The sequence below is a fragment of the Typopeltis vanoorti genome, chromosome 15 (assembly GCF_054136105.1).
Source record: "Typopeltis vanoorti isolate ZY-2024b chromosome 15, IOZ_Tvanoo_1.0, whole genome shotgun sequence".
NCBI classification, from domain to species: Eukaryota; Metazoa; Arthropoda; class Arachnida; order Uropygi; family Thelyphonidae; genus Typopeltis; species Typopeltis vanoorti.
The window spans coordinates 78,086,826-78,101,878 of record NC_143563.1 but is presented as its reverse complement, the minus strand read 5'-3'; the positions used below and the strand labels follow the sequence as shown (position 1 = coordinate 78,101,878).

At 35.5% G+C, this 15,053-nt stretch overlaps 2 protein-coding genes across 2 annotated transcripts in view; one reads left to right on the top strand and one right to left on the bottom strand.

The window, feature by feature from the left end:
• LOC150098914 (divergent protein kinase domain 2A-like) overlaps positions 1–15,053 on the top strand; it is a 416,716-nt gene that overhangs the window by 13,722 nt on the left and 387,941 nt on the right. Inside the window, exon 2 of the mRNA XM_090404859.1 lies at positions 9,170–9,223. The gene's annotated coding sequence lies outside the window, so the exon portion shown is untranslated. The remainder of the gene's footprint in view (positions 1–9,169; positions 9,224–15,053) is intronic.
• Positions 3,916–6,525, bottom strand: LOC150098915 (uncharacterized). Its single transcript, XM_090405510.1, has one exon. It carries the CDS (start codon positions 6,400–6,402, stop codon positions 4,024–4,026), a length of 2,379 nt encoding a protein of 792 aa, XP_090261636.1. The 5' UTR covers positions 6,403–6,525; the 3' UTR covers positions 3,916–4,023.

The window sequence follows — 15,053 nt, the reverse complement described above, 5'->3', positions numbered from 1 at the left end:
ATTCATTGTAAAAAGAAAAAGAAAGCTGCACTACTGAAGATTATCGGCCTAAAACGATTCATTAAAAGCATTTTATGCTCAGGTACGATGATATTATTCGATTTGTATTTTTTTTATGTGCTCTTTTTATTACACATAAATCCGCAATTTATTATTATTATTATGTGACACCTCCACGGAGTCCAAAGATTCATCGAGGGAGGGCACCTACTCTACAATTCTCCGTCTCTACTACTCAATCTACCAACTACAACGAACCGCAACTACCCTCATCATCTACGCCAACGCCATCTACCGCCCACCACCCTTTACCAGGCATATGGTTGCGAAGCGCGTAACCACTCGGCTAACCGCGCTGACTAAAATTATTTTCTAGCCACAAAATCTATAAAATGAAGTTTCACTTTTTTTTTTCTTTTTTTTTTCTTCAGTTGAACAGAATTCATGTGCAGCAATAATGTAGATGAAGTCCTTGCAACTATTATTAAATAATTTACCTATTAAATATGCTGTCAATTTTTATATTCCTCTTTCAAGCGGGCCTAATTGACCTCTCCATATTCACTCTCAAACCAATATGCTGTGTATTCGAATGCCACTCCGGTCATGGGTGTTGGTAAATGTCTTTAGGTAGTTGATGAATTTCACGCGAAGAACCATTTTATATATAAAGGCTTTAACTGAAGGTGAATTAGCCAATTTCATAAGGAGGACTTTTTCTTTCCATAAACTCGGGTGTTTCATCCCACAAAGCAGACAGTCTCAGGCCGAAGAACACATACATTTTACAAACAGTATACACTGTTCTCATAGCAATCTAACTTAACCCAAAAGAAACTGTTTTTGACTCCTTTCCTTACAATATTCGAATTTAAAACATATACGATAATACACAGAAATATCATACTGCTTAGGATTAGGAACACGAGCATCCCTAGTCTCATCATTCTTTGTCTTTTTCGCGTTGGATAGAAACACATTCGCACCCGGCTATGGAGAATGCGGATAAACATCCATATTCGAGATAAATTGTCGATTTTCCAAAATTAGGATTAAAAGAGAACAGAAAACGCATGAGAAGATTTATGTATTTATTTTGTAAATAAAAAAATCAATATCGAGAGGTAAATAAATCAGTATTTGATTTGCTATCTCTTCAAATATGGTTGACATATTCTCTCTCTCTATCTCTCACATACGTTGGCCTACTTTGGTGTATAGCAAACGCACTTCATTAAACAGAAACTTGTGATATTTTTATAGCCCCCTACCCATGAAAGGTTTTTGCAAACCTATAATACATTCGTATTTTGGATTTTTTCTCTTTTTTTAAAATTTATTTTATAGTTTTGATTTTTTTTTTCATTTCAAAGTATTTCGCATGCAGTAATTCCAATAGTAAGAAAAGAGGAAACTGTATCAGAATTGTGACCTCGCTCCCTTTCAATAGAAAGTGAGGACAAATTTTGGATGTCCGAGATGCTTGTTGATGCGTCAAAAATATTTTCATTACGATAGAAATCTTGTGCCACAAGAGGATGCTATTTTGTCATAGTAAACTAGCGTATGTACAATGCTACTGTTTAATAATATGACCTATTAATAAGACTCTTATGGAAAAGACCTTTAAAACTATTTCAAGAAATCCACCGCTGATGAGGAGGATAGGGTGCATAAATCGTATGAAAATGCGGTCTTACTACCAGTCTACCATGCGAAGCCAAGGGCTTTTTTTGTACATTAACAATCTCTATCTTGATATGTACAAGTGCAGATTATTCGTATACAAACACCATATTGATTATGTGGAGCACTATTACTTTACCAAAAAAAAGTATTGAGGCGGGGGGGAACAAAACACCCTGCCATTAAATTATCTTTGCAACACGATCGTTTCAACATCTTAACCAGATTGTTTTATGTATAGAATATTGTAGGGTACCGCTTGGTCGAAATAAAAGTTTAGTCTATTAGCAAAGTTTCTACATATATTCGGCTTTGAAAAAGGTTTGGATCTTTAATATCCCCTATTTCTATTTTGTTTTTTATATTTATTTATTATATTCGGCTATCAAAAATTCCTATTTTTTGACAACCGTTCAAGAGGAGTACAGTAGGAGAAATTGTATGGCACTCTTCCATTGTCCTTAATAATATGTTTTGAGTATTTCATAAATTAAACGGTGTTTTATTTATTTATTTGTTTACTTAATTATTTGGAAATATTTTTAATTTTTATGAAAAGTAATATAAAGAAACATACAACTTTTAATGCAACTTGGTTTTTTTACTTATATCAAACTTTTACGGTTATTTTAAATTAAGTTTCATTATCCTCTTTAAGCATTGGATAATCAATTGTAACCATTTACAGTATTTATTTCTTCATATATATATATATATATATGAAGAAATATATATATATATATATATATCAACTTTCCTGTTTTTATTTACTACTCTTTTCATTATTTTAATATAATACTGAATAATAATAATCACAGGAAAAATTTATTTTCTGTAACTGGTGTGCGTATGTGGTCAGTAACTCATGTTAAGTGCCATAATTAAGTTTTCATTTCTTTCTAAATGAAAGTCAAGCATTGAATACCTCACTCAAACTTATAATTAAAACATAGTACCTCACTCTTTGCATCTGACAGATCCAAAGTATCAGGCACTGTTCTCAACACACAAAAGTAACTGGAGCGAGTCTGTGAGAGGCCGGTTACAATCAGATTTTGACTCGAGTCCTAAAGAGCTCCAGTTAAAAACCCCAGCTTTGCACTTAACCTCTACATATGTAACAAGATCATCCAAATCTGAAACAGACTCGGTAAGTGCCAAATGAATAATAATAATAATAAAAAAAAAAAAACACTTGCATTCCATTTACACAATCAAGCTTTCTGTTCCTTCGCTAAGACTAGTATTGGACGCAATTTTTGTCTAACATCCAAAGGACAAAAGCTAGAGGTAGGTATTGTACTTTCTAGTTCAATATCTCGTGCTACATCACTGGACTAGCGCCACTCAGTTCAAAATTTGTGAATACATTGTACAGTATTTAAGTAAACAACCCACTTCTCGAGAGTTGTTTTGGTATTCCAATGTTCAGCAGTCATTCAGCATTTAACGAAAAAACAGCCTCGCACAAAAAAGGCAATCACATAACGAAGGGTGAAAGCAGTTCTGTTTTTCAGAGGGTCCTTTATTTGTCCTGTTGAGAAGAGAATTTCAAGATTGACTAAATCGTGAAATACGAGAGTGTAATACTAAGGCAACTCATATAACGTGAGTTAGTGCAGTTCTAATGTGAACGAAATTAATAATAAGGTAAATGCTTCACACACACACACACACAGAGAGAGAGAGAGAGAGGGGGGAGGGAGACTAACACTTTTGAAATTCACCTGTTACGTGTATTTGCATTTCATTTTAAGATAGCATGGTTAAGTTTTACAGCCAAATGCGAGAGTCGTAATCTATAAATTTAGTTTGATCAAGATAAAAAATGAAAGCTGACTTCCTAGTTCATCAGTTCATGTTTATGATTGCGAACCGACTCAAATCGTCTTGTGCTGTAGATGGCGTTCTTACGCTATCGAGTCTGTCTTTGATTTTAATATGTAGAGGGGAAAAAAAACGGATATTTACACTTTCATTGGTTGACTTTAACATCAACTGAAATAACTTTTAAGGAGAAATAAAAACTCTCACACTTCTCCTATATCTACATATAACGAATGGGAAAAGGGAGAAGTCATTTCCTAAAAGGTCTCCAAGCTAAATGATGTAATTATTGATGATGCAACCGAGCAGTTCCAAGCAGAGAAATCTCGTTTCTGATGAGTTAGTAATTAATTGGATTGTGTGCGTTCTGCAATTAATGTATTGAAATAACGATTCGGAACATCTTAATAAAGGACTTTATATTCAGACAAATAGTTTCTTTGCTCTCTCTTGCTTCGTCGAGTGTACGTGTAGATACAAAAAGTGCGAGAGGAAAATCTCCGCTCGTATTCAGTTGATATCAAAATTCCCCGCCACGTTGTCGTGGTTACGAGGCAGAAGTTCTTGGAGTTGAGGATCGCGGGACGAGTCTTTTGTACAGTCCGCGCCGTCTCCGCTTTCCATGATATAATATAGTTTGTTGCCGAGTCCGTGGTGGTTCTGGGTGCGAACACCAACGGTTCCTTCGGTCAAGGTTACGATCGACACCTCATCCTGCTGCGGGAAGTATGAGACGCTGCTGCTTCGCCTCACCTGCCGGTGCTTCATGGGTCGATACCTGTACTTACACCTGAATACGGAGAACAAGGTGAAGAAGCCAACGGCTATCAGCACGGACCCACCGGCCAGGGTCGTCGCTAGCACTACAGTCGTTGTCTCCACCCATCTCTGAGAAGCTGTGGATGTCTCGTAGCCGTCGTTTGCAGCGTGCAAGGAAACACGTCTCTGAGGGGTTGTCTCCACTTGGCTTCGATTTTCCGAATGCGTCTCCTCGCTGCTCGTTTCGTTTAGGAAGGTCGACAGGCCGTCGAACTGAACGCTGGCGTTGGTGGGGATATGTCGGAACGTCCTTCCGCGAGTATTGTCTGTAGTTGTATCACTCAGGGTCACATTTATCTCCTTTGCCGTCGGCTGGTCTGTGGTGAACAGGAGTGTCGTTGTGGCGTGCGTTTCTGTTGGTAAAGTAGGTGCCGTAGAAGTGACGACGCCTGTAGCGACACCGAGCGGAAGTTCGCTGAAGTCGACGGTCATGGTTACCATCTGAGGGGCTTTGACGTCTTCTTCGGTGAGCGTCATCACCGGCTTAAACTGCAGTCTCTCCGGTGAAGCACACCGGATGTTGTGGCTGTTGTCGAACTGTAGTGTTGGCACACGAATCCAGGAAGTAAGCCAGAGAATGCCACCATCACAATGCCACAGATTGCCACTCAGTTTGATCACTTTAAGAACGGGAAAGAAAGAAGGAAAATCCGACCTCAGTTTTATTAGTTTGTTTCGCATGACATTCAGTTCCTGGAGTTTTCTGAGGCTGTGCAACATCCTGGTGGAACTAAGCAACTGATGGACCAGCCGGACACTATCATAGGCTTCCAGAATCTGCAAGTTTTCTAAAGGATCGAAAGCAGATTCGTCTATTCTTATGTTGGTCGCTATTCGAGACACCTGCAGTGTTTTTAGTCGGCTAAGTCCGTAGAGAGAGCGGGCTTCGATGGTCTTCAGTATATTCTGAGAAAGATCCAGAGTTTCCAACTTTGTCAAGTTGGCAAAGACGCCTTCTGTCAAGTTTTCAATGCGATTGGCCTGAAGGTGAAGTGTCTTAAGACTAACAAGGTCGCAGAAGGCACATAGTGAAAGCTCGCGAATGTCATTCCTCTGTAGGAAGAGCTGCTCAAGACGAACCAAGCCTCTAAAATTATAGGGGGATATTCTGGTCAGTTTATTCTCTTCCATATAGAGCGCTTGAAGACTTGGGGGAAGATTTCGCGGGACACTCGTCAGACAATTTCCATTTAGCCACAGTCGCACGAGGTATTCTTGCCTCCCTAAAGCATCGTTCTCCACTTCGTAGATGCAGTTATCATCCAGAACCAGCAATCCCAGGTAAGGGTAACTGTCAAAGTCTCCAGCACTGATGCGAGTTAAATTATTTTTGGCGAGTCGTAGGTCCCGTACGAACTTCGTAAGGCTTTGGGGAACTCTCGAAAGTCCCAGTAGAGACATATCAATAAACTGAAGACGAGAACCGAAAAAATCCAGTCTGGATAAAGATGTAAGTGGATTATTACTGATGATCAAATGAGCTAAGTTTGTGAGGTACTGAAACGTTCCCACCTCCACCGAGCGGATGGTATTAGAGTCCAAGTTAAGGTACTGGACTTTTTGCAGTCCAGCAAAAGTGCTGGCCGTTAAGAAAGGAATATGATTGTCTCGTAGATTCAACTGCTCTAAATTTTTCAGCTCACCAAAGGCCACATCAATGCTAACTAGAAGATTGGAAGAGAGTTCCAGCACTCGAAGGCTCTCCAGACCCTGAAATATGGCGGGGGTCAGATCCTGGAGCATGTTCTGGCTAAGATCCAGTCTTTCTAGTCGTGGAAATTTCAAAAACGTCCCGTTTTCAATGATCTCTATTTGAGTCTGTTGTAATTTCAACTCCTGGAGGTCTTCCAGCCCTTGAAGATGTTGGGAAGACAGTGATTTAACTACATAGTTACGAAGTTCAAGACGAATTACCGTTCTAGGAATGTCAGGTAGAGCGTCCCATACACCATCTCCCACACAACTGGCATATTCCCCTTGCTCGTCACAGTAACAGGAAGTCGAGCATCCACCAGTACTGAGTATAGGAAAAACTACGATCCACGCAACCACACTCCATGATAAAGCCATCCCCAGTCGATTGCGCTGAGCCAACTCAAATCTTGAAGTCACCGTAGAGAAGGCATGTTTGAGATACTCTTGGCACGACTTCTTGATCCTAAATCTCAGATATTACTGGTTCATTGTTGTCCAACCTCCATCTGTTCTGTTCTGTTTCCCCACAGACTCGCGCGCGCGCGCGCGCACACACACACACCCACGTACCCCCAGAGTGGATTGACGGAAACGGGACAATCACATTTTGTATTTCAGATGACCTTGGCCATCTCCTTTTCGAAACCAATTTCTGTCGATACCCCTATGGTCAATGAACTAAATTCGTTATTGTTTCGTGCTGAAAAGCCACTTAGACTGTCTATCCAACGGAAACTTGTTACTGTACACCTCTGCTGTCACTTATTGATGGCTTCAAGGTTATTCCTTTAATACACATTGAGAACGGATTCTGACCATCGTTATGCTTATGAGTATGGTTTTTCTTCAGTTTGTTTTTCCCCTTCATAATGATGCAAATTGCGATGGTCGTTCCTAATTAGATATATTTTTGCGAATCACTTTCCTGTCGACATGTTTTAAATTTTCTAGACGGTGAATGGAAATTCTTCCAAGTCAGCACGAAGAAAATTTTAAATGCTGGCCATTCCATTGCACGGATATGTATCTGAAGAAAAGAACTGCCCAGTTTATGTGCACTCAAACACAGAAGATCTACACTCAGATACGAAGAATTACGAGCAATCCATGAACCAGCAGCACACAGTCGGAAACTTTTCAGGTAGAGCGTCTGGAGGATCTGAAACGTAAAGAAACAAAATGTTAAGATGATGATGAGTTTGTAAGCTTCTGTTAGGCTTATATTCCAAATTCTTAAGAATGAGACAATAACGCGTATCATAATACTAAACATGAATAAGATAACAACTGGCCAGATTAGTGAATAACCATGATGCTAAGTTCCAGTGCCGGGTTCTTCGTTGGAAGGGGGGGGGGGGACAATAATCCTTTTTTAAGAAATCAGAACGAGAAACTATACTTTGAATTTTTATGTAAATAATAAAAACGAAACCAATAATAATATAATTTATTTCATATTATCTACTTTAAAAATCAAATAAATGCTATCGGTTTAAACTCCAAATAAATTACATTAATAAAATATTAAATATTAAAAAAAAAACGAACAAAGAGTTCTGGGTGGCACACTAAAGTTGGTATCGTTCCTTTAATACTTCTCAATCATTTATCTTAAAACTATGGTCTGAATCTCCCTCCTATATTATTAAAAATCAACTACACACTTTTCAGTTTTTCACAAATTAATTTGTTACTTACCAGCGACTGGAAACACTTTTTTTTTTTTCGATTTCGGTCTTTGAGAAAACGATCAAATCAAAGATATTTTGTCGCCTCTAATTTTTGATGACTAATGAACAAAATGATTGAAATAACGAAACATTGAATCCTGTAAAAAAAAACACGACTGCATGACAATCCTCTCCTGCGCGCGCGCGCGCAACTAATAGCAGTCAAAAATCAGTCAAATTTACTTTTTAATTCTCAGTGAATCGTAGAAGTTAATCGACATCAGTACACATTGATGTATTAAAATGAAAAACAAATACGCTACACTGTTATTTCCAGTTTCAATTAATTTATGATTCACAGGAATCCTATTTCCATACTTGTTCTTCAAGAGTTAATTTGACGAGTTAATTGTCGACTGTTTACGATTCATTCTTTCTTATTTCATATTTATTTATTTATTTATTTTTAATGACCGATAGTACAGATTTAAGTAGAATTACAAATTTAACCTAATCCGAGTTCAAGTCCGGTTCTTGTTGATCCAAAGCCACTTAAATATTAGGAATTTATTCACAACGTTTATTATAAAGTGTAAATAAATATAAATAATTAATAAAAAAAAAAATGTGAAACTGTCGTAAGTACTTTTGTCCTTCCCCATGTCTCATATTTTAATTCACTTATAATCCGATATTGATAAATAAATCTAAAAACATAAGTAAGCCGTAAATAATAATATAAATAATTATATTAAGTAAAATATAATTATAATCAAATAAATACAAATATTAAATAAAATATAAGTAAATAAATAAACAAATCCACTAACATCGTTTTATAAACTAGTTGGAAATACTATATATTTCAAGGTAGTAAAAATATCACTATCTGTGTATCTCCACCAAATTTTCAAGCTTTAGCTTGGTTTGAGGAAGCAGATCTTCCGTTGAAAGAAATTTGAATGGAGACGGTGTTTAAATAAATTTATAATATTTTGAGGAGGAGAAGGAATATTTTCGATGAGAACTTCTTTTCAGTTACATTAGTTAACGAAACAATGTTTTTACTCTAGCTGGATTATATTCATCTGAAGAGTTCTGACTATGTTTGATGAATGAACTTGTGTCTAATATGACTCTAACAATAATGTTAAACATTAAATAGTAAGTAGGGGAAGTTGCTCCGTCTATATTTAGGAATTTCTAATGTACAGATTTTAGGTAAAATCGAGGAGGTAGAGCAAGGGGTGATTTTAACTGTATCTTTAATTTCACAGGCTAGTGAAGGATAAAAAGTTAAACCACTTGTCTTTTTATTCGTTGCTCAGGTTGGATCATTATCTAGCGAAGAATAGGCAGATGGATCAGAAAGTAGAATTAATATTTTTGTTTCATAATCATTCAGCTGTATTCATAATAACTGTGCAATCTCCTTCGTCGGCTTTTGAAGTGATGTGTTTGTTCTCTTTTAGATTGAAAAGCACATTCCAAACTAGTAATGCTGCTTTTAGAGATGAGAGAAAATAGTAAGTAGAGCTACAGTTTTAAATCTATATAATAAGCACTATTTTTCGATAATGTTTGGTTTTTTTTTCTCTACACGACACATGCTTGCTATTTATCAGTTTTTGAAATATAATCAGGAGTAACTGAAAATCCGAAACTTTTTACACGAATGTTACTTTCAATCGGGTCTAGAAGATCATTTGAAAGATTTATTACCACCTTTGTATTTTTTTATTTATTTTTTCCGATTTTTTTCCAGTTTAAAATTAAATATTATCCATTTCAGAAAATGATAACATGTATTGTTAATATAGACTGCCTTACATTGATCGAACTCGTAAAATTTTGAGATCAGAAAAAAACAACAACTTAGTGATATCAAAGCAATGGAAAATGATTCATCGGGCCTAACAGTCAGCCTCTCCCAAGAACCACAATATGGAATCTGATACGGTCACGATGCCTTCGAAAGCATTCCTTATCGCTAATCAGTCTGCGGAAGTAATTCATTTGCATTATTCCATCATCAGGAACCAATCATTAATTTTATATGATATTTGGAAATCTCTGATTGAATTTCTAAATACTACAGACTTCAGTTATGCTAACAGTTACTTGAAAATGCTAGGATGATACACACGCTCTGTTTACATCTCGATCTTCTATGTATATTTATAGTAATAACTGTTTATTTTCATGCATTTTGAATATGCGTACTTCCCGACAGTCGCAAAAATAATTCTACTGCAGGAAAGTTACTGTATTTATTAGTGATTTCATTCAATTCAAATGCACCCATATCTTTAATTAAAAATTAAAATTTATTATAAAGTTTACATAAAAATTTCATATATTTATTTTATATTATAGTATGTTTACACAAAATTATATTATTATTATTTAAATATTTTTAGATAAGATCAAAATACGGGTAAAAGGTGTTGTTTTTCTAGGTAATTTTTTCAAGACCTCCATGTTGGTTAGTAATTTATGATATAAATAAAAGATTTTTATTTATATCATAAAATTTGTTTATTGTACAGTTGACCAAGTGGAGCGTCATGCTTCCATGTTTCCCTAACAAAAATAGGTTCTGCGTGCTCACAAGAGCACGTTTCCGCTGTCACCCGAATGACATCCTTTATTATAGAGGATAATGATAGAAGAAAATGCGACTTGCACTGATAAGTCGTGTTTTTTATAGCAATATTGTGTATTAATACGTTACACGCGTCGAAGAGTTTCTATGATAATAATAATAGGAAGAAGAAGAATGTAACTTACTCAGATAACGAAACTCACCCAGCGGTGCCACCTGTCTGTAAGGCTGCAAGCTAGTATATGTTTCTAGAATTAAAAAATAATGTCGCATCATCCCTACATCTATAAATCGTATACCAAATTAGAATTTTTTTTTCCTGTTCAGGAAAGTAAAGGTATCTTGAAAAAATACTTCTGTCCAAAAATGAGTTTCCGGTAATAATACGATGCAGATTCTGCTTACGAACTATATCATTCAAAGAGTGGTTGGTATGGTGATCTGGTAAATCCCCCACGTTCCTGTGTAGGTATATGAAGATATAACTGCACAAGAATTTGGGGGGGGGATGCTATGCAGAGGGGACAAAAATAACATTATTATTATAAATGGTGACTAATTACGTATTCGCTTGAAAGCGTGGTGACGTATTCGCTCGAAACGAATTTCTCAGAAATGTGAGGCCTACTTTAAAGATCAGTTACGGTATATAGAAGAAAAGTGTAAGTGATTGTAAGCACAAGTAAGTTTGTTAGACTCAGTAAAAGTGTTAACTATTCTTTGAAAGTTATTCCCCTGCAATTTCTGCTTGGATTACAATAAGAAAACTTAGGAGAAATTTTAATGTATTGTTTGATTAGAAAACGCACTTAAAAGTGTGTGTGTGTGTGTCGATGCTCGTTCAAAGAAAGAAAGCAAACACTGACCCTATCCACTACTCAGCACTTTGTTTGCCGCTTTCATTGCTCACACAGACAGGGAGAGACAATATTGATCGATGGTTGCATACTCATAACCCGAAGCGATACATTATCGTCGTTGATACACTCAGCTGTCAGAAGAAGAGAGAAGACAATTCTAATTTTCTTATATAGTTACTTAGATCGCCACCAGATGTCAGAAAATCGATTTTATTTTTATTGTTTTCAATTATTGGTTCCGGATTAGTTCAGTTTCGTAACTTTAACTTCGCCAAGAAGTTCAGTTTTCCCAATAAAGTAATTTGAAAATTAAATTCGTAAATTTTAATCTCCCGGTGATTGAATTCAAATTGCCTTTTATAAGGCAATTCCCATGATTTTAATCAACAGAATTAGTTTGGATTAATCCTGGATTTAGTTTATTCCATCTTCAACTGTTAATGCGTATTGTATTAACTTGAGACTTCTGAAGAAATCAACGAGTTAGTGGACCGCATGGTTTTGTTGGCATGTCCTACATCGGTCCACTGCCTAATGCAGGCCAAGCACTGCATCATTATCTGTTTCTATTTCGGTCTTTAATTGCCTCACTTACTTCTTGATGGGGTGTGTCAGGTAGTATCGTATCCGCGTGCAATTAACTGTTACCAGATGAGTCCACTTACAGCCTTATTAGATGAACCCATATAATTATTGGCTAATTTACAGCTACTTTAGCAGTACAGAAACTTGAAGCGAATTTAATTTTCTGTTCTGACTACTTTTATAACGTACAAATGAACTTGCCATTCCTTTTAATTGAATACCTCTTTACCGAAAAGATTTCACAGAGTATTTTGCGAAAGTTACTCTCTGAATAGATTCCGGAGAACAGGTTTAAAAAAGAGACTGCATCTGCGAATACTAGAGGTCAATACTTTTACAGAGGACGCCATCAGAGGGAGCCACCGACTACTATTTTAATTTTGTTAGACGAACCGTTTTTCAAGTATCTTTGCAGAAAACGTTATCGAAGAGAAAAATGAAAGAAAAACAGAATGATGAAAACAAAGAAGTGATGATTGATCAATCGAAAGAGTTCTTAATTAGCGTAATGGACTCGAGTTTTATAATGCCTTTCTATAATACCTTTCTGATGGCCGAAGATGGTTAGTAAGTCATGGTTTTTCCTAATATAGCATGAACGATGAACAATATACTTGATCTGTAGGCCTAATTAGCCTTAAGCTCATTTCATGGCGAAGGACGCACTTTTTTTGACTTTTATTAGCATATTTCAATGGATTTTTATTAATGGACGTGTTCAATATGGGTAATGTTCGAGTGTTAACTTCTTCTTTCAGTAAAGAAAATACTATCAATAGTAATATTTATAACAGAAAATATTGACATTAGAATAATGAAATAATATGTTATATAATTTTGGACTGATTTAAGTAGCATTTTCTTTCTTTTTTCCAAAAATCGGCTCCTGAATCATTTTCTAGGGCGGACATTTCCAGTTATTGCTTTCCTGAAAATAAAATTTTAAATCGAATGTTGTCATTCAAGAGAATGTTATTTGCATTAAGGGATTTTATAGCGGATAAATACGAGGAACAGCTTCTTCAAATGCCTCTTCTTGATGCAAACTGGCAATGATTATTATTTTATACAGTCTTCTCAGCATACAGAAAACTTTTTTTCTTTCACATTTCCATGAATAACAAATAATCATTCCATAATTACAAATTCATCAAATCGATTATTGAAAAATGCAGAAAAAGAAAAAAGAAAACATTGGATAACAGATGAAATACTTGGCCTTATGGATGAAAAAAGAAAATATAAAAATGCTGTTAAAGAAGAAGATGTGGCCAAATACAAATATCTTAAAAATCAAATTACAAGAAAATGTAGACAAGCCAAAAAAGAATACCTGGAAGAACAGTGTAATAACATAGATGAATTATTTAAAAAAGAAAACATAGAGAAAGCCTATAAAGAAATTAACAAACTAACTTTCAAATTTAATAAGAACAGCAAAAACAATGCCACCAAAGATGAAAATGGAAAATTACTAATAGAATCTGACGATATATTAATGGAATGGAAGAATTATCTTGAAAATCTCTATAATGGCGACGAGCTTGATGCTGATGTCAGCATGGAAAATCAAAATGAAGATAATCTAGGACCCCCAATAATGCGAGAAGAATTTGATAAAGAATTTCCCTTACTCCGAAATGAGTAAGGGAAAAAGTCCAGGTGTAGACAATATTCCTGTAGAACTGCTACAAAATCTAGGTGATGAGACAAAACCCTTGCTCTATCAATTAATAGCTCAAATCTATGATAGAGGAGAAATACCAAAGGAGTTTATGAAATCAACCATAATACCAATACCAAAAAAGAATAATGCAAACAAATGCAGATTTAGAACAATAGCTTTAATCCCACATGTTAGCAAAATTCTGCTAAAAATTATTCAAAATAGAATTTATTCAAAAATAGATTGTCTATTGGATGAAGACCAATTTTGATTTAGAAAGAATAAAGGAACAAGAGAGGCAATACTTTGTTTAAGAACAATAATAGAGAGAAGAATAGAACCTTAGTCAAAATACTTACATTTGCTTCCTTGATTTAGAGAAAGCGTTTGATAAAGTAAACCAGCAAATACTCCTAAATTGTCTAACTAATATCGGCATGGATTTGAGGGATAGGAAAATAATTTATCAAAATGGACGGATTAAAATCAATGATAAGGAGAAAATAATAAATATAAGGAGTGGAGTAAGACAAGGATGTATACTTTCACCACTTTTATTTAATTTATATATTGAAAAGGCCATTCAGAAAACTAAAGATAAAATTAATAGTGGCATAAAGATAAATGGTGAGCAAGTCATGTGTATAAGATTTACTGATATAGCCCTTGTAGCAGAAAACAAAAGAACGTTAAAAACAATGCTAGAATTACTAAATAATAACCATGAAAAATATAAAATGAAAATCAACACGGATAAGACTAAAATCATTGTTACAGGCAAAATCCCTGTCAATATAGAGCATATAGACATCAGCGGGAAACAAATAAAACAAGTGAAAAGCTTTAAATATTTAGGAAGCCTAATAACAGAAGATGGCAGAACAAGCGAAGACATAAGATCAAGAATAAACAACGCAAAAGTCCAATTCTCTAAGATGAAAAGCATTTTAACAGGAAAACTCAACCTACAATTGAAAAAAAAATTAGTAAAGACATTGATATGGAGCATTGCACTGTATGGATGTGAAACCTGGATTCTAGGCAGAGAAGATGTAAGAAGATTGGAGGCTTTTGAAATGTGGTGCTGGCGCCGCATGAACAAAATAAAATGGACAGAAAAAAATCAAACCAACAAGTCCTGAGAGAGATAAACGAAACAAGAACTCTAATAAAATCGATCAAAATTACAAGGGATAGGTGGTTTGGACATATATTTCGACATGATGGACTTGTGAAAAGAATAACTGAAGGCAAAATAGAAGGGAAAAGAAGAAGAGGCAGACCAAGGAAAAGCTTTCTTGACCAAGTCAAAGACAGCACGGGTTTGAGGAGTTACCAGGAAGTTAAGAAGAAAGCGAATGACAGAGCGGAATGGAGGAAATTGCTGCTGAGCTACCAGTGCCAAGACTGATGTAACTGATGAATGAATGATGAATGAATTTCCATGAACATTATAGTTTACTCCACGTAGGCCCACACTATGCTTTGAGAACATTTAAATGCGATGGAAAAATGGCTACTCTTATTTCATAGTTGCTGGGCTAATTCCGGTAGTCATGCTTGTTCTTTGGCCAGTTTTCATTCATGCAAGAGAAAAAAATCCTTCGGTCTCTGTATGAGACTGGCTAGCTTACCTTCAG